Genomic DNA, 22,871 nt, shown 5'->3' with positions numbered 1-22,871 from the left:
TTCATGTTTCTAATCTAAACAAGTATTTTGCTGTAGAAAGCAGCACACAGTTGCTGAAGCCCATCTCCTGTTGTCTTGTGCCTAGTCAGAGTAGAGATCATTTGCCCAATTTTAATAGAAGATCAAACTGTGGCTCTTAAAATACACCTGCAGAGAATCCTTCCCATTGACTAGAGCTCAGCTGTAAAGCTGGGTAACACTGGATAACATGAAGCCCTAAAAACAGTCACTTAAATAGCTGTACCATGTAATCTTGTACCATCAACTCAGCTTTATTACTGTCAGTACAATCCACTAATATAACACTCAGCACTTTCAGCTGAACACCACAAAGGCATAATTTACCTATGACAGATGCAGAACACCATGCTAGTTTATTGCTAGTTTATTGCTCGTTTTAAAAGCCCTTCGTACAGTGGTTAGCAAACTCCCACTTGGTTCTAAAGCAAGATTGTGCTCCAGGCACCAGCAGCTCTAGCTCAACACCTATATTAATTCCTCTGAAGCTTTCCACAACTTCTGTAAACAAACTTTTCACCAAAACCCCACATACAGGAAACAAATACTTTCTCTTCAACACAGAAGATAACTCAGTTGCCACTGGGCAACACGATATGGATCAAATTAATCTTTGCACTGAAGTCACACTTTTCCCCAGTTGTGTTTGGCATGTTTTTCACACTGCTACATAACTGCTGAAACAATCAGGTCTCCAAATTTCCACATGTATATCACGTGGCAAGATCTGCAGGAAAAAACAAAACACCACCTTAAGGTATAGGGGGGGAAAAAGAGGTGGGGAACTTCACTTCAGAGCTAACTTAACATTTAAATGTGATTCTGTCACACAAACTCTGGACCCTATTAGGAAATATCTTGTTAACAAAATGGTTTCTTCCTGTTTCCAGTCCTAATTTTTACACAGAGACAATGCAGTGATCCTAATTTATTTTTTTTCTAACTCTGTATCTTTCTCCTTTGTTTTGGGCTTCCTTTGGGGCTTCTTATAGTAAGACATTTGACTATAATACTCTGGGCCTCTAAATAAACAGAGAACAACAATTGAAAAAATAATTTTTTTTTAAACTAAGAATTTGTTCTTCCACTTATGTATCCATTAATCCATATCCAGCCAGAGAAACCTGACAATCTGTCTGTCAGCTCCCCCTTAACTCCAAGACTGTCATTTCAGAAAGTATATTGTAAGCAAATGCAGAAAAATGGAAACCACTTGTTTTTCTATGCATTGAGAGCTTTTCTGTTGCATGATTTGCATTTACAGCTTCAGTTTTCATAGCAGAATATAAATTTACCGGATTGGGCTTAAAGTTTGTGCAGTGGGCTATTCGTGCTCCATTTAGCACCAACATCCCACAGAGATACATAACTTTGAAATGTCTAGACTGTAAGGACCAAGCAGAAGGAACAGTTAATGAATTAGTATCTAGTGCTTTTCAGGAGGCTTGTAAATAAAGGCTTAAAATTTGGCTAGGAAAAAAAAAAAAAAAACAAACCATACAACAGATGAAGATGAACTATGCTCACAAGGGAGTGAAGTAATAGCACCTACATTGTTGTGACACTAAACATTTGGCAGTGTTTTCTGTTTACCACACAGGAGCCACTGGACTCCTTGACCATGGTAAGAAAAGGAGTCGTAAGAGCAATCACTGTGTTTGTGAAGGAAACAGAGAGTTTGTATTTGAGGCTCAATCTTACTTTCATTGAGTTGACAGTGAAAGAATTCAGTGGCAGAGGATGAGGTTCTTTAAACGCTTCCTTGTCCTCACATCACCTTGCTCCCCTGAAGCAAAGCTGCACAGTTCACCCCTTCCAAAGAACTGACAAATCACTTTTTTAAAGTCTGTTGTACAAGTTAACCAAGACCAGAAATTATAAAATTCACAGACAATCAACCGCTCAAGACAGTTTCGCCATTCTTCCCACTGTCCGTAACAGGTCACCTACCCACATCATCCACCATTAATCACCATTAATACCGAACTGTGAGGCCTGACTCTACAGCTCTTGTTACAGTTTGGGCAGAGCACCGGCTGGTGCTAGCGTGATACCAAAGACATAGAAAAGCCCCAAGAGGAGATTGAGTTTGGCTGTCCGCTGAGGAATTTTGTTGAAGCTCTGACTCCGAAACTGCCTCTCCAGTGAAAATGCCATCGGGATGGTGAGTAGTGGCAATGCCATGCTGATGGTATAGCGTGTGGCCAGCACACAGAAAATCAGGTAGGGCAAGAAGAGCAGCACAGTGTAGAGAACATAGGAGAACGCAGGGCCGATGAGGATAGCCAAGGTGACAATACCCGCCTGCCGGTCAGACTCCATGTCTCGTGTGTTGTTGCTGTGCAGGATGGCCTCAGTACTGAGAGCCAGTGGGACAGCGTAGAGCAGTGGTGAGACAGACAGATAACCAACCTGCACAGCATGGGCAAACATGACAGCCAGGGGCCCAAAGGTGATCAGGATCACCACGTCTCCAAGTGCAACATATTTAAATCCAATTCCTGTGGCAAGACACAAGAATAAAATGAAGCATCGTCAAACAACTCAAATGACAGAAGAGAATGGATAATATAACAGCTCAGCCCTTCCCACAGAAATATTGTAAAATGACCAATGCACGCGTGCCTATGGCCGAGAAGCATATTTTCTCTTTTTTCCAGAGATAATAAAGGAAATGCAGCTTCTGAATGTCTTCAGTCAAACAATGTAACAGAAACTAAGGACCAGGTTCTAATACCCATCTTCACATCTAGAAGTATCTATTTCTGCAGAAATCTATATAAGTAAGGTACTCTTTAGTGTGATCATGCATACTAGAACCTGATCCTGAAGAAATATATAAAACACTCAGAACAAGATGTAAAGCTGACAAGATTCTTTCAAGGAAACTACCGTAACTGTTTGAAAGTTTGACAGTTTGAAATCAAGTTTTTCTTTTCCTAATAATTATGTTTCTACCCAACACAGGAAGACACTAAAAATATCATCCTTCTTATTAAGAGCAAACACAAACCATTCTACATTCACAGTGAAACTCCCATCTAGAGAATAACAACAAAACATTCCAAAACAAAGTAACAGACTCTACCAATGGAAAAGAAAATATGCAGTGAGCTGTACTGCTGAGGGATACAAGATACACATCACAAAAAGTTTCAGCAATAGTTCTGATGAGCATCTAAAGCCATATGCATAAATAATAATGTCTCAACACCACTTCCCAACTGAAGAACTTAGTGTGGCTCTTCCCACAACAATCAATGGCAAATACAAGTTTATGGACCGGTACTCCAGGAAATATCACCGAATAGTTTTATGGTGGTTAACTAGATAGATCACTTGTGTCTTCTAGAAACCCTTGACAAGTCAGCTAATTCTGTCACGTTTCCATTCAGACTCACAGCAAATGGGAAACGGCACTTACCTCCAGTATAAAGGAAGGAACTGGAAAGTCCACCAAAGTAAATCAAGGCCAGGTGCTCCAGCTTGAGCGTTGAGAGGACATAGAGCCCAGCAGCACAGATACAGCCCACAGTATAAAGGAAGACTCCAAACCGGACTACGTCCTGAGGCTCCAAAAGCTGGTCCACTAAAGTCCTGTCATCGCTCTTCTTGTGATCGATGCCTTTGGAGAAGTCGTAGTAGGTATTCACCAAGTTGCCGGCTCCGTGCACAGCCAGGACGGCCACGGCGCTTCCCACCAACAGCCCTGGGTCCAGCGCTCCCTCGGCCCGGTACGCCAGAGCGCTGCCGAGGGCCACGGGGGTGAGGGAAGCACTGAAACTCCAAGGTCGGAGCGCCAGCACATAGGCCGCACACTTCTGCCTCCAGGTGCCGGGGGGGACCCCCTCAGCGCCCGCCAGCGCGGCGCCGGAGTCGTTCCTCTCGCTCCCCCGGGGGCTCTCGGCGCTAATGCTGATCTTCTGCGCCAGCTCTGCCGGCCCCATGCCCTCCGCGCCGCCCCGCCTCACGGCAGCACCTAAAAGGGGAAGGGCCGCGCGTTAGCCTGGCCGCCGCGGGGCCCAGCGAGGAGGGGGCTCCGCTGCCACCATGGCCGCACGGGCAGGACTGAGGGAGGAGGCGCGCGCCGCCCTTACTCGCCTGACGGGCGCGCGCCCCCGCCGCCAACGCCCCGCGCGCCCCCACCGCCGGCCCGCCGCGCGCCTGCGCCCACCGGCTCCGTTCCCGCCCCTCCTCGCCGCCCCCGCGCCCCCACGGCCTCACACAAGAGGTTCCGCGGGGGATCGCGTACCAGAGCAGCGCCCAAGAGACCAGCCAGTACCTCCCGACGCCCCGTGTAAACGTTAAACGGCCCGCATCGTCGCGTTCGGCCGCCAGGAGTCACTCAGAAGCGCACACCAGCACCGCTCGACGAGCTGTTAGGGCAAAGGAGCGCCTACAAGAGGGTACCGCCCCGGCTGCCCTTGGTCCTGCCGTGGGCAGCCGGACACATCTCAGCGACGCACACCGGGCACGGCCTGCACCGCGCTACTCCCCCACGCATGCGCGCACAGCGCACAGGCTTTACGGGAGGGCGGAAGCCAGCCGGCGCCTGGAAGGTGGGCCTAGCGCGGACTTTTCACCAATTGAGCACGCTCAGCCTTTCCATTGGCCAGATCTACTGTCACTCTCTCCCGGCTGGCTTGATGATTGGTCGGGAGGCGACGGTCTCTCCTTGCCGTTCCTTAGGAGAGGGGCGGAGCTGCGAGCGCTCCTTCCCTTTTACTCTTTTTCTACTGGCCAGAGGCGATGCCTATCCAAGTCCTTCTGGGAGGTGATTGGCCAGCAGCGGCTCGCCGGTCCGGCAGGCGCGGGGGAGGGGAGGGCGCGGGGCCCGGAGCGGGGGAGCCGGCGGCGGCGGTCGGGGCGGAGGCGGTGAGTGCGGCTCCGGAGCCTCCCCTCAGCATCGCCTTCCCCTTCCCCTCACCTCTTGTCACAGCCCTCCCCGCCCGCTCCCGCCTCAGCGCCCGCCGGGCTGGCGCCCTGCGCCCTGTCAGCGGCACTGGCGCTCCCGCAGGCGCCTCGGCCCCGCGCCGCAGCTCCCCGCCCGGACCGGCCTGCCCGACCCCCCCCCCCGGCCCCGCGGCGCTGCCGCAAGAGGCTCCGCGCCCGCCCCGGCGGCCGTGCCCGCCCTGCCCTGCCTCATCCCTCCCTCACTCCCGGCCTGTGGAGCCGGCGGGATCCCCCGCGGGCTCGGGCCTGCCGGCTCCTGCCCGCCGGCTGTCGCGTCCCTCTGCGGGTGCGGCTGTGAGGGAACGGCCGCGCCGGGGCACCCCGGCCGGCGGTGATGGGGCCGCAGCCACAGGGTGCCCTTTTCGTCCGGGGGAGCTTCTCCTGGCGCCTAGCCGCGGGGAAGCCCTGAAGCCACCTCACGCTGTAATCTTGGTGGATCTTTGTGACCGCGTGGGGTGTATTTGGGGAAGAAGGAGCTGAAGTTTTGGTGCCTTGTGTCGCTGTGGGCCCTTCTGTCAAGTGCTCGGTTTGGGCTTATGTAATCTGAAAATCAGGGGGGTCAAGCCTCTAAAATATTTTCCACATAAGGAAAGGCTCATGAGAAAGTTTGGTTACATGTTATGATAGTAAACATCCGGCTGCAATGATTGGTGTTGCTATAAGTAGACTTCCCATCTCTAAATATCTGCTGGAGAATGTAACACTTGCCAGGCCCTGCGTGCTGAGTATTCCTTGTGTTGGCATAACACTAGAATTTCTGCAGAGAAACTTGGATGAAAGTGTTCAAGGAGGAGTCAGATACGATAATAATATAATTATGGAAATGATTGTGCCTACTTATTATAGGGTAATTGTAAACCCTAATCCGACCCTGCTATTTTTCAGCCATTGCACGACCCTTGATTTAGAATTACATCACCATGGGGTCGGACACCTGGCCGGTATTTTGGTATTTGAGGAACTAGAGAGCAAATAGGCTGAAAGTCAAGATATTATGTGGTGATACTGTTCTATCACACGGTTGTAAGGCCTAAGGAATATGGTCGTTACTTGTAATTTTATGCCCTTCTGGTACAGCATCCTTCCATGCAACATGTGTTTTGGAAACAGGCAGCAGGGGCAGCATTAAAAAAGCAGCTCAGAGATTTCAATAGCTGAAAGCAGTAAAAAAAAGTGTCTCTCCTAAGAACTTACAGGACTTGATGCCCCCGAGCCTCAACATACCACCATCATGTCGGGCACTGTGTCCATTCTCCAACAATTTGCCAATGGCTTGAAGAGTCGCAGTGAAGAGACAAGGGCGAAAGCTGCCAAGGACTTGCAGCATTATGTCACCATGGAGCTCCGTGAAGTGAGTGCTACAAATGACATAATTTATCCTTGTTTATCGTATGAGTGTAGGGCACGGGCTGAGTACTTTGGGGATGGAGATTTTTGGAATGTGGAAGCTGGTCTTAGAGAGGAGGTGGGGCATAGCAGGGAGCTTACCTTTGCCTCAGCATGTAGGAGAGGTGAGTTGGTGATGCACATGGGTGGTCAAGTACCAGAATAAATAAACTTGACATGTCTAGGACACAAAGAAGAGATACTGATTTGTGTTTGTAACATATGGTTGATTTCATTTCTTTCTAAGTGACCGAGGAACATTGTCTTTATGGAGGTTTTGGGAGCAGGAAGGAGGGAAAGAATGCTGAAAGCTGATTTGAACTTTTTTTACAGATGAGTCAGGAAGAATCTACCAGGTTTTATGATCAGCTGAACCATCACATATTTGAGCTGGTCTCTAGCTCTGATGCAAATGAAAGGAAGGGTGGCATTCTGGCTATAGGTGAGTGAAAGTGCTTAATGTCTCTGGTGAGTTTTCATGCATCTATCTTTAGGGACAGATTGTCAAAAGGAATGAGCTTTCATGATCAGGGCCTTATGCCTGACTGTTCAGTACGCTGGGTGCATGCTAGTTGCTGGGCTCTGAAAATCTCTCTGTAAGTGTCAGCATGGGAACTGCTGAGTGCTGAGAGTGGCTGAAAATCTGGTGCTTAATGGGCCCTGAGCTCTTCTGGGAGTCAAGCATCAATTGTGAGTGCTGAACATGTGAAAAATCTGTTCTTGAGCTCAGCTGAGAACAGTTTGTGCTGTCCATTTAGATGTATCAGGGTGGGCTGATTTTCTCAACTCTCTTCTGTCTGAGGAGATTGATTCTTGTTATTTAGATTTACCTGGCTCAGTAACAGCAGCTTCCATCCCTGGGAGGGGCTCACATTGCTTCTGCTTTGATTCTGATCAGCTGTTCCATCAATTGCTCTGGTTGTGCTTTTGCTGTGACATGGCAGAGCTACCTGCATTTTGACTCTTAGGGAAATCAGCTTGAGTAAATACTTTGCCTTCCAAGCAAGTAGCTTGTATTGTAGCAGTTACTTCTTTAATAACCAAGTAGGAGGTGCTTCTGATTTAGGCTCACAGACATAATCATCCATTCCCAAGATGTTTGAAGGCAGCGGAAGTCCCTTAGCTAGAGAAATCTTTGTTGACAACATCTGATTTTAAGCTGACAGTATCACTTTAAAATTGTTTCTGTGAATTTAGTGCTGTTGAAAGGTGCCGGCTTGACAACCCTGGACACTGATGGCCTCTTTACCTACAGAGCAGGTACAACCCAGGCACCGGCAGCGAAAGCTTCTGCCACGCTGCCGCCTGCCAATGTGCCTCCACCCTGGCCGGGAGAGACCATCTCTAGGGCTGAGCGGGAGAGCGATTTCCTTGGTCCATTCAGTCTCTGACTCCTCTACTGAGGCGGACCAGTAGCTGCATGTGGATGGATGCCTTTCTGTTGGGAATGGGTCAGTGACCCCAGGGTGGATATTTTTTTTCTCTTTTTAAACTAAAAATGGGGAAAAATCTATGAAGCCACTGGATCCATTTTCCTGCCCACTTAACAAGTTCAGGCTCAAAAGAATGGTGGCCCTTTCCTATTGCTTGATTATTTTTTTTTTCCTGTGGATTTGCAGTTTAGGAGGAATTGATGGGAATCTTTTAAAGAATGGATAGGGAATACTAACTCTCATCCAGGAATTACCTACTGTCTGCTTCACTGACTGTTAGGGAGAACCTACAGCATTGCTCCCTTTCTCTACAGCAAGCCTTATCGGTGTCGAAGGAGGTAACGCCACCCGTATTGGCAGGTTTGCCAACTACCTGAGGAACCTGTTGCCATCCAATGACCCTGTTGTAATGGAGATGGCCTCCAAGGCTATCGGGCGGCTTGCAATGGCTGGTGACACCTTCACAGCTGAGTATGTGGAGTTTGAGGTGAAACGAGCTCTGGAATGGCTGGGAGCTGACAGGAATGAAGGTCGAAGACATGCAGCTGTAAGTGATCTTTTTTTTTGTCTTCACCTGTCTTGGAATTGAGATGGTTAGGATTAGTTAACAGTGGTAGGAGATGTGCACAGAAAGCTGCAGAAGAGCTCTGGTCAGGATCAGAATGGCTGCTAGTCCATGTCTGAGAATCTGTGATGATCTTGTGGCAGACACAGTGCTGCTTCATTGCTTCTACCTCAGCCCAGTGACCAAAGAAGATTGAGACACCTTTGTGCTAGGAACTGTAAAAGTATGGAGCTGGAAACAGCTCAGGCTCACAGACATTGACCGTCTAAATAAATGATACTACAGTCTAGAAATGGTGAGGTTTGTCTGTGGGTGCTCATCCTCACAGACTGTTACTGTTTCTCTCCCCACCTCCAGGTTCTTGTCCTGCGTGAGCTGGCAATCAGCGTGCCTACCTTCTTCTTCCAACAAGTGCAGCCATTCTTTGACAATATATTTGTGGCTGTGTGGGATCCCAAACAGGCCATCCGAGAGGGAGCTGTTTCTGCCTTAAGAGCCTGCCTTATCCTCACCACTCAACGGGAGCCAAAAGAGATGCAGAAGCCCCAGTGGTACAGAGTAAGAAAGTAACTTTGTTTTGAAGCAGCTCCTCATAATGCAATGCAAATGATCAAATGCCCATTTTTAGAAGAGTAGTCTAAGCTAAGAACCTGTGTCACCTTTGCCAGTATGTCTGGTGCCTCCCCTTGAAAGGGTTGAAAATATAATGGCTTACAAAATGAGTAGTTCCTTTAGCTCACTGTAAAAGCAAGCAAGAGACTAACTCCATCAAGAATCCATTGCTCTATCTGCAGTTCATTTTCAGCTGTTGAGCCTGACCTAGTTTTACAGCCATGCAATCATCTATCTATTGTCATCTCTTACTAGCAGATGGTTTTATTAGTGTAGATAAAACATAAGTGGAAAAGGTAAGGATTCTTTTGTCTGAACCTTAGCTTTGCTGCCATTGCGGCGTGAATTCAAGCTTTGTAATATCAAATGAGGTTTGGACAGTGCAGTCAGATGTTGTGAACTTGGATTCCTCATAGTCAAATATGTGATGCAGATATTGATGAAATTTATACTGTGGCATGGTTGACTGGCTCTAGTGCTGTTGAAAATGCTCTGCAGCAGAGTCCACAGCTTCTGGGTGAATACGAATTTTGTAGTTTTATACTCTGTTATTACTCAGTTGAGGTTTGTGGCTACTCTTGGAAAATCACGGGATTTTTTGACTGACAGTACTTCTATTTCCACAGGCTTGGTTTCTGCATGATCACTGAGATTTGTTCTTTTCTTTTCCCCCAAGCATACCTATGAAGAGGCTGAGAAGGGCTTTGATGAGACTTTGGCCAAAGAGAAAGGAATGAACCGTGATGACCGAATCCATGGTGCCTTACTGATCCTCAATGAGCTAGTGAGAATCAGCAGTATGGAGGGAGAGGTGAGCAAGTGAACAAGATGGGGGTTATGGCTTTTGGTTGCCAGATTAATTGACAATGTGCAGCAACTCAGCAATCTGTGGAAACACCCCATTGTGTTTGAAATGGGGTTGTTGGGCTGACAAGTCATCTGAGCATGGAGTCAGAGCATTGATTATTACAAATTGAAGTGTGTCAGAGAAATAACAGTGACAGGTTTGGGCTGAGTAGATATTAAACTCTGATGGAAAGTGCCATTAACTGCATTAATTACAATGCAAAAGATTTTAATATAGAATGGGGACTCCATTGCCTATTTTCTTAGTTGATATTTTATAGGCATTTGGATATCAACTACACAGGATGCTACTCAGGAGATTTGGGTAGCACTGTGTTAGGAATCTCTTATTCAGCTACGTTTTTTTTTTTTTTTTTTAAAAAAAACAACACATACTTTTCTACTTTGTCCAGCGCCTTAGAGAGGAGATGGAAGAGATCACTCAGCAGCAACTTGTGCATGACAAGTACTGCAAAGACCTGATGGGCTTCAGTACCAAACCTCGCCACATCACTCCCTTCACTAGCTTTCAGTCTCTTCAGCCCTCTCAGTCAAATGCTTTGGCTGGTCTTCTGGGGTACAGTGCCCACCAGGGAATCATGGGTTTTGCAACCTCACCTGTCCCTGCAAAGTCTACACTGGTAGAAAGTCGATGCTGCAGGGATCTAATGGAAGAGAAGTTTGATCAAGTAAGTGTTTGGTCTTTGCAACACCAGTTCTTGTAGAGCAATTGTCCTCCATGTCCTTACTTAGCAGGCAATACTGCCTAGTATTGATTTGAGGCATCAAATGTCATTAATTGTATGTATCGTGGATTCATCACTAACTCCCTTAGAGCAAGTGATTTCCTTTCTTTGGAAACAGTCTTAATTATCCATCTTTCGGATGGACTCTGAAGCCACTTGTCAGTGGAATGCCTTAAAGAACCCAGGTAATAAACATCTGTGCGTTACTGCTAATGGCCATCCTTCAAAGCCCAATCTGTCTCCTTTCAGGTGTGCCAGTGGGTTCTCAAGTGCAGAACCAGCAAAAATTCATTGATCCAGATGACAGTTCTCAATCTGCTACCACGGTTGGCGGCTTTCCGTCCTTCAGCATTCACAGGTGACAAGACAGATGGTTGGGTGGTAGAAGTGTTGCTGAAATTGGGCTGGAAGTTATCCAGCTCTCTTTGGTCCAGATGAGCTTGTGCAGGCAATGCAGCAGTACAAACGTGGTGCTTGTAAGATGAGTAAATTTCTCTGTGGGAGGATAGTCTTTTTTTTTTTTTTTTTTTTTTTCCCCTGAATAAGTGTGACTTGATACCTGATGCCAAAATGTTGGTCTGATGAAGAAAATGGATTGAAAACTATTGTCTGAATTCTGTGATCAATACCGTAAGAGACAGAACCTCCTTTTAGTTTTGTTTCCTCAGTATGTCAGACTTAGGGTTGAACTCTGCTCTCTTGCTCCCACTCAATGTATCCCACATGTTATCAGCAGAGTTGTCTTCCTTTTTCTCTGGTGCACATGCCAGGAAATATCATGTAAAAATGGGAAATACCTCCTGGCTTTAGAGCAGTTCAGTTGATTTATCAGAGTAGGAAGAAAATCACTAAGCTGCTCTAAGTGGGTTGGAACAAACTTTCTGTTGTTATTCCATATTTCCAATCAATTGCTATAAAACCAGAATGCTTGAATCTTATATGTATATAAAACCTGTTGCAATGGGGTTTTTTTCGCATAGCTCTTTCATTTTGGTGATGATTTGTTTTTTTAAAAACCAAAGCCTTCTCAGGTTTGAAAATTTTTATATGGTGACATGTATTAGCTACTGCTCATGTCAGCAAATTTTATATGGCTATGTCTGTTCTCTAGCTTTATACTTGTAAAGGTATAGTTGCAAATGTGATGCAACTATATAAACCTAAATGAGCTCCAATATCTGTATTGTTCTCTCTTGTGGGCAGCTGATCAGTATCTTCCAGACACCATGAATCATGTTCTCAGCTGTGTGAAGAAGGAGAAGGAGCGGACAGCAGCCTTCCAGGCACTGGGTTTGCTTTCTGTGGCTGTGAGGTCCGAGTTTCAAGCTTACCTGCCAAAAGTCCTTGAAATCATAAAAGCAGCTCTTCCACCAAAGGACTTTGCCCACAAGTAAGTGTGTTAAAGTTAGAGGAAAAAACTGAAACAGCTGTTCTTTGTATAATTTTTGTGATGGGGGATAAAATTATTGTATTAAAATTAGAGGTATTTCTGTAAGACTGACACAGAAGTGGAAAGATGTTTGAAAAATAGGAGCTTCTCTTAATTAACTTTTATGTGATCTCTTTCCAGGAGGCAGAAGTCTGTGCAGGTTGATGCCACAGTCTTCACCTGCATTAGTATGCTGGCACGAGCCATGGGACCCAGTATCCAGCAGGACATCAAAGAGCTGTTGGAACCTATGCTGGCTGTGGGCCTGAGGTAAGTACAAGGCACGGGAGCATCTTTTTCTGTTAGCCACTGGATGGCATTGTTGACCATACAGAATGAGACCTTGAAAGTCTTCAGATTGAGAAGGAAGATTATTGCTTTTAAATGACCTTTCAGAAGATCAGGATAGCTCTTTCAGAAGAATAATATGTTTTAAGTGTGAATGTGTCTGTTACTTAAGAGCATTGGTAAAGAAATCTTTCTGGAGAACTAGTGAATTCAAAAGCAATCTCCTTTACTTTCCACTATTCAAACACATTTGGCAACAACCAGCAAAAATGTAGAAAACCTCAGAAGGGCAGCAGATTTCTGCTGTGTCAAATTGGCAGGGAAGGAGGATTGAAGCGCTGAATATTTGCTCCTAGCTTCTTTCACCTTTGAAGCTGACAGTTCCTACTGGAAATTTCCTGGCTGGTGAAGCTGTTAATATGGGAGGGTATGGAGAAAGTATCCAGATAGCACAAAGCTGTTTAGATTAATGTTACTATCTGGAAGTGAATTTAGTTGCCGTTGTATCTAAAAAGCACAACTATAAGGAATCACTTAGATTTGTAACAGTATTCTAACAATATTGCCAAATGTGGCAATGTGTGCTGCAGTGGGGCAGTTTGCTCACCAAGTTCAAACAAGAAGGTTGTCTCGTGCCTGAGTTTGCACAAGGACCCTTGTGCTCTGCTGGCAGGTGTTGCTGTGATGTGTGATGTGCCCACAATTATCTTCTGATGGGCAAAGGCATAAACAAAAAAATATGCACCTCATATTGTTTCTGTTCTAATGGCTACCTGCCTGCTTCTTGCCCTCAGCCCTGCTCTGACAGCTGTGCTATACGACTTGAGTCGTCAGATCCCCCAGCTAAAGAAGGATATCCAGGATGGGCTGCTGAAAATGCTCTCCCTTGTTCTGATGCACAAGCCTCTGCGACATCCAGGCATGCCAAAGGGCCTTGCCCACCAGCTTGCCTCCCCCAGCCTCACCAACATCCCAGAGGCCAGTGATGTGGGTAGCATCACCCTTGCCCTTCGTACACTGGGTAGCTTTGAGTTTGAAGGTAAGATGAAATAAGGAAGCAGGGGACCAAGGGGTGTGGGATATAAGCAGTAGAGTGAAAGTAGCAGGAAAACTCTGAGAGCACTTTCTTTAAACTCCTATTCCCTGGTAAGACCAGTAATTGAGGTGTAAACTGTGCTCAGCTCCCCGTGTTCTTCTTTTTAGGCCACTCTCTGACTCAGTTCGTTCGGCACTGCGCAGACCACTTTCTGAACAGCGAGCACAAGGAGATCCGGATGGAAGCCGCCCGCACTTGCTCTCGCTTGCTCACACCTTCCATCCATTTGATCAGCGGTCACGCCCATGTGGTCAGTCAGACAGCAGTGCAGGTTGTGGCTGACGTTCTCAGCAAATTGCTCGTGGTTGGAATAACTGACCCAGGTTAGTGTGGGGCTTGGAGAAAAGGGTTCTCCTACCACGTGTTAATTTTAGCACGTGAGCAGGTCACAATATTAAGGTTGTGGTAGAATTTCAGTATATTTGCCACTAACTTAAGCTGTCATTCTTTATAAATTAAAAAGCTCTCCCAGTTTCTCTTGCCAGATCTTGATTTTTGAGGCATTAATAGAACACTAGTGCAAAATACTCTTAACTGTGCACCTGGAACTAGATAAAGCTGTGAGACTTCTGATGTTGTTCTGTGTTGTGGCCTTCAACTTTGTAGTCTGGGAAGGGAAGTCCCTTCTGTTGAATCTTCTTATTTGATTTTTTTATTCTATCAGTTGCAATACAGTAACCTGAGATGAGTTAATTTTCTGCACGCTGCCTCCAGATGTGCCACTTGTAGGTTGTCGTTGTACTGATCTGGGTGCTGGGGCAGTGCTGAGCAGCACTGGATCTGTTGGGCTGACCTACCCTGTGTCTCATCTAAAACACTGGTGTAGTGTCTCATGCTGGGGAAGCTCTCAGCATTTCCCTGAGGTTGTGAAGAATTTTTGAGGCCAGTTTGTGAATACGGGCAATAATAAGAACAGGAGTTTACTGCATTTAAAGAGAAACAAATATGTTTTTGCAGACCCTGATATACGTTTCTGTGTGTTGGCTTCTTTGGATGAGCGATTTGATGCTCACCTCGCCCAGGCGGAAAACTTGCAAGCTCTCTTTGTGGCCCTGAATGATCAAGTATTTGAAATCCGAGAGCTGGCCATCTGTACTGTGGGTCGCCTGAGCAGCATGAACCCTGCTTTTGTCATGCCTTTCCTGCGCAAAATGTTAATCCAGGTAATGAAGAGGGATGCCTGCAGTGAAAATGGAGTAGTTGGTGTTGAGACTAAGATGGTGTTAAAGAACTGGGCTATCTAGCTGTAGTGAATGTGTGGGAGAGTGGAGGAACAGCTCCCTTTTGGAAAATATTTATTACCCAGCTTTGTAGGTTTCAGGAAGTCTTTTTAATGATGTTTGGCCTGAAGCTCTAAGGCTGTATTAGAGAGGAGAGGATAGCAGTCGTCATGTCACCCCACATTCATCGTGCTGGAGTGCTTTCTGTCTGTATTGAGGAAGAATATTCTGTGCTTCTTTTAGGTGAATGAATGGCACCACTTCATAAATGTAGATGGTTGTGGAGCCATCTATTCTGTACTATGCTAATTAATTTCAGCTTCTTTTAGTCATAAATGGTGTGTAAATGTAGAACACCCTTTACAAGTGCTGAGATGTTTTTTCTCTATGTTGTTATTGGACAGGAGAGCAGGAAATCCAAAGAGTTTTTGCCTACCTTTATGTTCCCTGTTCTCATGCTTCCATTGTCACTTCTGTAGATTCTAACAGAGCTGGAACACAGCGGTGTTGGCAGGATTAAAGAGCAAAGTGCCAGGATGTTGGGTCACCTGGTTTCTAACGCTCCACGCCTCATTCGTCCGTATATGGAACCTATCCTTAAGGTAAGAGTCTCTGTATGTTTCCTGGAGACTTTGGAGTGAGATGATAGAGCAAGTCGATACACAACCCTCAGGAGCTGCAGTTCTTTTGCTTCTTCATAGCAGGAAAAAGTCAGATTGGTGTGGATGTCACCCATAGTAACACCTGTGGGGGACAGTGTAACCTAACCTTATTCTGGATTTGCATGAAGTTTGTGAAACAAAAGTTTCATTTGTTGTTGAAATGCTCACCATGATGCAAGTTGAGCCCCTGTGGAATCAATTTCAGATGTAAACAAAGGAAAGATAATTTTGAGTACTGTATGTACAGGAAGGAGTCTTTTAAACACACTCTAATGTGTTCCTCTGTCACCTACCAGGCACTGATTGTGAAACTGAAAGATCCTGATCCAGATCCAAATCCAGGGGTGATTAACAACGTCTTAGCTACCATAGGGGAGCTGGCACAGGTAGGGATACTGCAGGCACCTCTTTGCCATGCTAGTCAGTTGTTAAGCTTTTGGCAATGCTAGATGAAGGACTTGGATTTTTGTCTTTCAATAGGTCAGTGGGCTGGAAATGAGGAAGTGGGTGGATGAGCTCTTCATTATAATTATGGACATGCTACAGGACTCCTCTCTGCTGGCTAAAAGACAGGTAAGTGTTTGACAGCTGCAGGAAACTTGCCATCCACTGTGGCCAAAGCTGTCAAAGTATCTACATGTCCCATCATAGCTGCTAAAATGAACCTGTAAATCACTCAAGTCTCTTGTGGGGTGTACGATCACACTCGTGGCACATAGGTGAGTGGCTGGCTGTTGTGACATAGTACAGAGCTGATAAAGAAGAAGAAAGAAGAAAAAGGAAGCAGTTTTTGTTGGAAGTCTTGGACTCACTGAATTGAATGCCTGGTTGAATTGTATCTCTGAGGGTAATTATGGCAGTGAGAGTCTAACAAATTGTTGATTATCACTTCCTTTCCTATTGCCACTATTTATAGAGGCTTTCAAGCCGTGGACTGTGGTTTGCAGTGTGATGCTAAGATGCTCAAAGAAACTTTACAGAAGTTGAATGACTGATGGATCAGGAGATATAACAAATTCCCTGGTCAAAATTAATCTTCTCTGGGCTTGATCTTTCCAGGTGGCTCTTTGGACCCTGGGACAGCTTGTGGCCAGCACTGGTTATGTGGTGGAACCATACAGGAAGTACCCAACTTTGCTGGAGGTGCTTCTGAACTTCCTGAAGACTGAGCAGAACCAGGGCACCCGTAGAGAGGTATGAACATGAAGCTATGACACAACCATTTCTAAAAGTTTTTGGGGGAGAGAGCTGTCAAATAAATGTGTCTACCTAGGTTCAGGATGGGGGAAGGGAGGTGAAAGATCATTGTTGTGGTTGATTGAAGTACGATAAGCAGGCTTCAGAGGGTGAAAGTGTTGAGTCAGGGAAATGGCCTCCAGCCATTGAATGGAAAGCATTGATGTTTTTTCCAGGCAGTCACTTTAGTTCCAGATCTTTTCTCTTTAATCCTCAGAACCTTTCCAAACATGTGGTTTCATGTGTTGACTTTTGCCTTGGTGATGAAGTCCTGATGAATTCTCATTATGTTTCTGTCTTACCAGGCTATTCGTGTGTTAGGGTTGCTGGGTGCTTTGGACCCTTACAAACACAAAGTGAACATTGGCATGATTGATCAGTCACGAGATGCTTCAGCTGTCAGCCTATCAGAGTCCAAATCCAGCCAGGATTCTTGTAAGCATCTGAATTTATTTCAAGTGAATAGCTTTATGATCCACAAACAGGTCTTGATAATTGTTTTTTAGTTTTGTTTTTTGTTGTTGTTTTGTTGTTAGCAGTTTGTCTCCTCTTCTTAACAAATTATTAGTGTGTGTATGTTTTCACCTAATGCTCAGGTGCCATTCAATATGTAGCTTGTGACACTACCTTCTTTCTCTTAGCGGACTACAGTACCAGTGAGATGTTGGTGAACATGGGAAACCTCCCTCTGGATGAGTTCTATCCAGCTGTCTCTATGGTGGCACTGATGAGAATTTTCCGAGACCAATCCTTATCCCAACACCACACTATGGTAGTTCAGGCCATCACCTTTATTTTCAAATCTCTTGGGCTGAAGTGTGTGCAGTTCCTGCCCCAGGTCATGCCAACGTTCCTTAATGTAATACGGGTTTGTGATGGTGCCATCCGAGAGGTGAGTGTACTAGGGACCACTTCTTCATTCCTGTTTCACTGCCCTAATATAAGAATCCATTTTTTAAAAGAGAATGCGACTGGCTTTGGGCATTGCTGTGCTATGTGTCGCTGCCAAGCATGCTGCAGAAGTGAGATTCAGCTTTGCTTTTTCTCCTGTGAGCATTTGGTAGAATATCCAGTGGAAACAATTTTTCTGCTTCTTATTGAAACAGCTGCTTCTGAGCATAATCCTTAGAAGGCCAATATTTGATTCTGGTTTTTTTATCAAGCTGGTCTTGTTCAGGAAAACAGCCTGTGCAGCTTCCAGAGCTTTCAGTGATCTCTGCATTAATGTACTGTTTCAAACAGTATTATTTAATAATAGTGGTAGATTCTTTAAATTTCTGATGCAACCATGTACTTTGGCTCATCTGTGAGAAGGAAAATGCAATTTGCTACAGTCTGCTAACATTCAGAGCAGTGTGGGTGGTGATTCCACAGCAGTGCTTTCTCTTCCTTCCCACTTAAGTTACAGTTTTAGAAGGAAATGAGAATTTTGTGAAGATAATGGGCTTAAGATTCACCTAACCAGAGATGGCTGCTGTTTGCCAAGCCTTTTTCTCAGGCAGCTGAAAATAATCTCTGGGGTGGGAAGGGCAGTTTGTACTAGTTACCGGTACTGTGTTTTATAGGTGGGATGGGTGCTCCCTTAGCAGAATCCCAACCCTGCTATAGAACCGCTGTTTTCTCCCAGACTGAACTACTACTCAGATTGGAAGGAAAACATCTCACACGCCTGGGTTGGCCGAACTCCTAGACCTGACTGATCTAACTTGCTTGAAAGCTATGCAGTTGTGCACACTCTGTTTAAAAATTTTCAGGTAAAAGAAGATGGTGAAAGTGTACTGGGGAGAAGAGCTGAGGTGGGTACGCGTGACACTAAAGCCTAAAGGAGGCAGGTCCTTGTCCTATATGTAAGCATCCTCTCACTACACCCAAAAAAAAAAAAAAAAAGGCACATTACAGGAGCTCAGGGTTCATTTTTGGTAAATGTAGGTCTACTGCTCTCACTGAAGAAGCTGATGTTATTTCTTTCCTAATTTTCACAAAAATCGGTTATCTCTCTTTCTGAGCTCCACTTTGTATTTTGTTACTATAGTCTTCAAATACTGCATGAAGAAATGAAATTTAATGTATGATAACTTACATTCTCATATTTTCCTAGAGGAAAAAAGACTATATACATGTATTTTGTGGACAAAGTGATTTAAACCGCATTATTTCATACCAATCTCAAAAGTAAATTCATTGTCATGAGTGAATGCATAAGATTGTATTGGGGCAAAAGGAATTGCAAAACTGTCATAGTATGTCCAAATAAAATTGTCTCAGTCAAAATTCTTCTATGGTACAATCAACCACCTTTTCAAAAAAATGTGGTATTTCTGGCAAGGACCAAACTCTCTTCCCCAGTAACTTTTCACCAATATATCTTGGTGGGGATGGGAAAGAGTACAGAAAGAGTGTCTTAAAATGTGTGCCAGTTTGGTTTACAGGCAGGGGGAAAAGATTAGGAGCTAAATTTTTGGAAGCATCCTTCAAATGTAAATTACAAAGCTCTGTAGTTGAGGTGTTTGTGCTTGCAAGTCTATTCTGACGCTTTATAAATCTGCTGACACAAACACCTATTTGTATGCTTGACTGTCTAAGGCTTTCAGCTGACAAAATTTTTCATGCAAGTTGACGGGAGGGGTGGAAACAACCAAAAAACCCAAAACTACTCCCTCCACATGCACACACACTCAAAAACCCAAACCGCTGAGCTGAAGCTGCCAAGAATTTAGCCCCAGATTTTAAGCCTATAGGAGCTATGCATGCTATTTGTTTGGTAAACGAGCTTGCAATTGGCCTGTGAAACACCATTTACCCAGCGCTGCTTTCATATTTGAATAAGCTACACTGATTGCTACACATTTCTTCCTTCCAGTTCCTCTTCCAGCAGCTAGGGATGTTGGTGTCCTTTGTGAGAAGTCATATTCGGCCCTATATGGATGAAATTGTCACCCTGATGAGAGTGAGTACAATCTTTAAGCCAGCATTTTACTGTCAGAAGAGGTGGATGGTGTTTCTGTCATTATCAAATGGATCTCTTACTTCATCAATTCATATGAAGTGCAGAATTCCGTATGTTTGAAATAATAATTGTATTTTGAAATAACATGTTTGAAACAATAACAAATTATTACTAGTAACTGGAATGAGAGCAGCTCCTAGATTCTGCTAGTGCCTGAGTTCTTTTGAGCACTTGGATTTTTTTGCAGTTATTACTCTCAGTAACATAAGTTTAGCAAGAAGTGTTTGGAGTTCATAAATAGGTGGCATTTCACTTCATTTTCACTTACTGTTTGCAAACACAAGGATTAGGAAAAATCAGTTGCCTGGAGGTTGTTTTTAACAGCTATAAATATACTGAAGGCACAGAGTTTTTTAAAAACAGACTAAAACTGCCAATTGATATTAGTCTATAAGGGAAGTGTAGTCCCTCCCTTCAGTCTTGAATTTATCTAGAGACTGTCTCCTACAGTTTGCTTTTCTTGTAATTGTACAGCTCAATTGAAGAACTCGTTTAATTTTTTCCTTTTTTTTTTTTCCTTTTTTCCTTCTGTAGGACTTCTGGGTCATGAACAACTCCATACAGAGCACAATTATCCTACTTATTGAGCAAATTGTAGTAGCTCTAGGAGGTGAATTCAAACTCTATCTGCCTCAGCTCATTCCTCACATGTTACGGGTCTTCATGCATGACAATAGTCAGAGTCGCATTGTCTCTGTCAAGGTGAGTGGGAAGCTGAGTTGGTTTGGGTGTTGCCGAGGCAGGTGCCCAATGTGCCGTGCTGCAGCAAGGCTTCTTGCTTCTGTGTTGCAAGCAAGTGGGACAGGTGCAGTTCAGCAATGGCTCGATGTGAAATGATGCAGACAGTACTTTGTTTAAAGTGCAGGGTTGAAGCATATTTTCACTGGATACTGACTGATTTAAAATGCACCTCTTGCAAGACTTTGAGTCACATTGGGTCATTTTTCCCTCCAGCTATTGAATGCGATCCAGCTCTTTGGAGCTAACTTGGATGACTACCTTCATTTGTTACTACCTCCCATTGTAAAGCTGTTTGATGCCCCAGATGTCCCAGTGGTGGCTCGCAAGTAAGTGTTGGTGGCTTTGCAGTCTCTTTTTTTTGCCTGTGATATCCAAGTTCTGCAGTGGCTGCCCTAACCCTGTGTAGAATGAAATACCTAGTTCCTTCCATGGGTTTTCTCTGTGTTAAATCATTATGGAAGGTTTATTTTTGTTTGGATGTCACAGCACTGTTACTAGCTTTTCTTGGGTATAGACTTTTACTTTCTGGTTCTCACCTGCCAGTATTCTAGTCACCACAATTTGCAAGCTGTCCTGCAAGTACGTGCTGTGTTAACAGAGTTCTGGTGACCTGTTTTTCCTATTATTATTGACGCCTAGGAGGATTGAACATGAATCACTTATTTTTACACCTCGTTTCTCCTGTCTTTTATCATGAGAGATAAGCCCTCCCTTCTTTCTACTCTGACTTTAGAGCTGCTCTAGAAACTGTGGACCGTTTGACAGAGTCCCTGGATTTCACTGATTATGCTTCACGGATTATTCATCCCATTGTGCGAACACTAGATCAGAGCCCTGAGCTAAGAACAACTGCAATGGACACCCTCTCCTCTCTGGTGTTCCAGCTGGGAAAGAAGGTAATATTCTTCTTAGGCTTGAAGTCTCACAGAAGGAGGGACTGTCCCAAAGATCAGGACTTTAAAGTTGAATATTTGCAATGTGCTCACTCTGGATTCTAAAGAAAAGAGATTTTTTTTTTCCTCTCTTAGTTGTATTTGGAATCAGGAGTTACTGAAATCAAACTTTCACAATTGGTTTCTTATAAGATCAATGAAACAAAGGTGTAATTTTACTGCTCTTGATGACACTGAGTAATTAGCATTTGATGCATTCCCCTGTACAGTACCAGATTTTTATCCCGATGGTGAACAAAGTTCTGGTGCGACACAGAATTAACCATCAGCGCTACGATGTTCTTATCTGCAGAATTGTAAAGGTGAGTTGACAAGTGTGTAGCTGTTTGCATAAAGGCGCTTTGGGGATGTTTTCGTGTTGATACAGGTGTGGCTGGGAACTTCACTTTGAGTTACTCATAAAATGGAGAATGGTTATTGCTCTATTTGTGTGTTAAGTACAGCTTTTTAAGGAGACTTTGAGATTACATTGGGAAAATTATTGTCAGTCAACATCAATTATTTCCTATGGAAAAATCACTGCAAGTTCTAGGTAAGTTCTCAGTAGTTCTCAAATGCAGATTTACCCTATTTTTTCCACAGTTTCAGGACTTACTGAGATAACAAGGTCTCCTTATGTTCTGTAGTGTCCCACATTTGGAAACCTCACTAACTGCTTTGTGGTTTGATTAGTGTGGAACAAGTAGCACACTGCTGTTCAAGGCTTACTAGTGAGTCAAGTAGGAAAGAGTGCTTGTTTGAAGGTGTATTATTTTGACTTTTAGTACTAGGAGCTAAGATTTCTTACCAGTTATCTTGAATAGAAAGGGGATATCATTCAAGTTCTCTGGTTTAGAAGGTGTAATCATTTCAATGAAAGATGGTTATTCGCTTCACAAATTTTGCTGTGAGATTGGATAGTGCTCTGACTTTATCATCCGTTTCGCTTGTAGAAAATTGCTTTTGTGTGGGTGTGATCTTCACTGTAAGCTATTTATTGTAGGGTTATACTCTTGCTGATGAGGAGGAGGATCCCCTGATTTATCAGCACCGAATGTTGAGAAGCAACCAGGGAGAAACTTTGGCCAGTGGTCCGGTGGAAACAGGTCCTATGAAGAAATTACATGTTAGCACCATCAACCTGCAGAAGGTAAGACTGGAGCTCTGCACAGCGTGGGTTTGCTGCTGAAGACAGGAGCTATTGTGTCACATCTAAGGAGTTTGTCTGACACATCTGAACTACATTTATTTACATCTCTTTTCTGTTTTCAGTTCTGTACAAAACTGAGGTCAAAATAGTGTCTGAGACTCTCTAAAGTTGCTTAGCACCTTCTAATTTTAAAGACAGGAGCAACTGAATTATCGGACTAATAATGGCTGTGAAGTAATCTTGACAGCTTCTTCTTATGTGAAGTATGCACAAGACTTCCTAGATCACAAGGAATCATCTGTAGCTTCTAGAGACATCTGTTTCAGAGTCTCTGCCTTTTTTTATCAGCCACTTCTTACATCTTAGTGCTATATTCTCTTGAAGCCAGTATAGACCTTAAATAGCTAAGCACTGACTAATTTGAACAGTAAATGCATGTAGCACTCAGTTCAGTAGTGGAATGGGTTGGTTTGAAAATGCTTGACCTAAAAATGTAATTCTAAACACATTAAGTATTTTTAAGCTGATGTTTCAAGAGTGGCTTCAGCTCT

General features: G+C 44.4%; 2 protein-coding genes across 21 annotated transcripts in view; one reads left to right on the top strand and one right to left on the bottom strand.

The window, feature by feature from the left end:
• DISP3 (dispatched RND transporter family member 3) overlaps positions 1 to 4,447 on the bottom strand; it is a 149,412-nt gene extending 144,965 nt beyond the window's left edge. For 9 of the 15 annotated variants that reach the window (XR_012626176.1, XR_012626178.1, XR_012626177.1 and 6 more), the window contains exons 1-2: positions 3,443 to 4,164; positions 2,431 to 2,519 (exon numbers count right to left, since the gene is read on the bottom strand). Coding sequence is in view for 7 of the 15 variants with exons in the window: in XM_074848533.1 (XP_074704634.1) it covers positions 2,431 to 2,519; positions 3,443 to 3,965 (612 nt within the window). In the remaining 8 variants the exon portion in view is untranslated. Of the gene's footprint in view, positions 1 to 1,719; positions 2,520 to 3,442; positions 4,185 to 4,270 lie in introns of those variants that run through there. The other 6 variants (XM_074848530.1, XM_074848532.1, XM_074848529.1 and 3 more) reach the window with 6 other exon arrangements.
• Positions 4,448 to 4,813: 366 nt separating this feature from the next.
• The window catches only part of MTOR (mechanistic target of rapamycin kinase), a 66,760-nt gene continuing 48,702 nt past the window's right edge, over positions 4,814 to 22,871 (top strand). For 3 of the 6 annotated variants that reach the window (XM_074847816.1, XM_074847815.1, XM_074847821.1), the window contains exons 1-27: positions 4,814 to 4,893; positions 6,159 to 6,322; positions 6,691 to 6,799; positions 7,555 to 7,617; positions 8,105 to 8,337; positions 8,713 to 8,913; positions 9,644 to 9,778; positions 10,227 to 10,502; positions 10,809 to 10,917; positions 11,763 to 11,949; positions 12,130 to 12,258; positions 13,071 to 13,315; positions 13,480 to 13,695; positions 14,330 to 14,535; positions 15,072 to 15,194; positions 15,551 to 15,640; positions 15,735 to 15,827; positions 16,314 to 16,448; positions 16,796 to 16,925; positions 17,132 to 17,382; positions 18,245 to 18,286; positions 19,351 to 19,437; positions 20,032 to 20,199; positions 20,452 to 20,564; positions 20,972 to 21,134; positions 21,401 to 21,493; positions 22,174 to 22,320. In XM_074847816.1, coding sequence (XP_074703917.1) covers positions 6,203 to 6,322; positions 6,691 to 6,799; positions 7,555 to 7,617; positions 8,105 to 8,337; positions 8,713 to 8,913; positions 9,644 to 9,778; positions 10,227 to 10,502; positions 10,809 to 10,917; positions 11,763 to 11,949; positions 12,130 to 12,258; positions 13,071 to 13,315; positions 13,480 to 13,695; positions 14,330 to 14,535; positions 15,072 to 15,194; positions 15,551 to 15,640; positions 15,735 to 15,827; positions 16,314 to 16,448; positions 16,796 to 16,925; positions 17,132 to 17,382; positions 18,245 to 18,286; positions 19,351 to 19,437; positions 20,032 to 20,199; positions 20,452 to 20,564; positions 20,972 to 21,134; positions 21,401 to 21,493; positions 22,174 to 22,320 — 3,864 coding nt within the window. In that variant the 5' untranslated portion in view covers positions 4,814 to 4,893; positions 6,159 to 6,202. The remainder of the gene's footprint in view (positions 4,894 to 6,158; positions 6,323 to 6,690; positions 6,800 to 7,554; positions 7,618 to 8,104; positions 8,338 to 8,712; positions 8,914 to 9,643; positions 9,779 to 10,226; positions 10,503 to 10,808; positions 10,918 to 11,762; positions 11,950 to 12,129; positions 12,259 to 13,070; positions 13,316 to 13,479; positions 13,696 to 14,329; positions 14,536 to 15,071; positions 15,195 to 15,550; positions 15,641 to 15,734; positions 15,828 to 16,313; positions 16,449 to 16,795; positions 16,926 to 17,131; positions 17,383 to 18,244; positions 18,287 to 19,350; positions 19,438 to 20,031; positions 20,200 to 20,451; positions 20,565 to 20,971; positions 21,135 to 21,400; positions 21,494 to 22,173; positions 22,321 to 22,871) is intronic. The other 3 variants (XM_074847818.1, XM_074847817.1, XM_074847820.1) reach the window with 3 other exon arrangements.

This window comes from Strix aluco, chromosome 22 (assembly GCF_031877795.1).
Source record: "Strix aluco isolate bStrAlu1 chromosome 22, bStrAlu1.hap1, whole genome shotgun sequence".
Taxonomy (NCBI): domain Eukaryota; kingdom Metazoa; phylum Chordata; class Aves; order Strigiformes; family Strigidae; genus Strix; species Strix aluco.
Note: the sequence above shows the minus strand (reverse complement) of the source record. Positions and strands in the feature narration are given on the sequence as shown.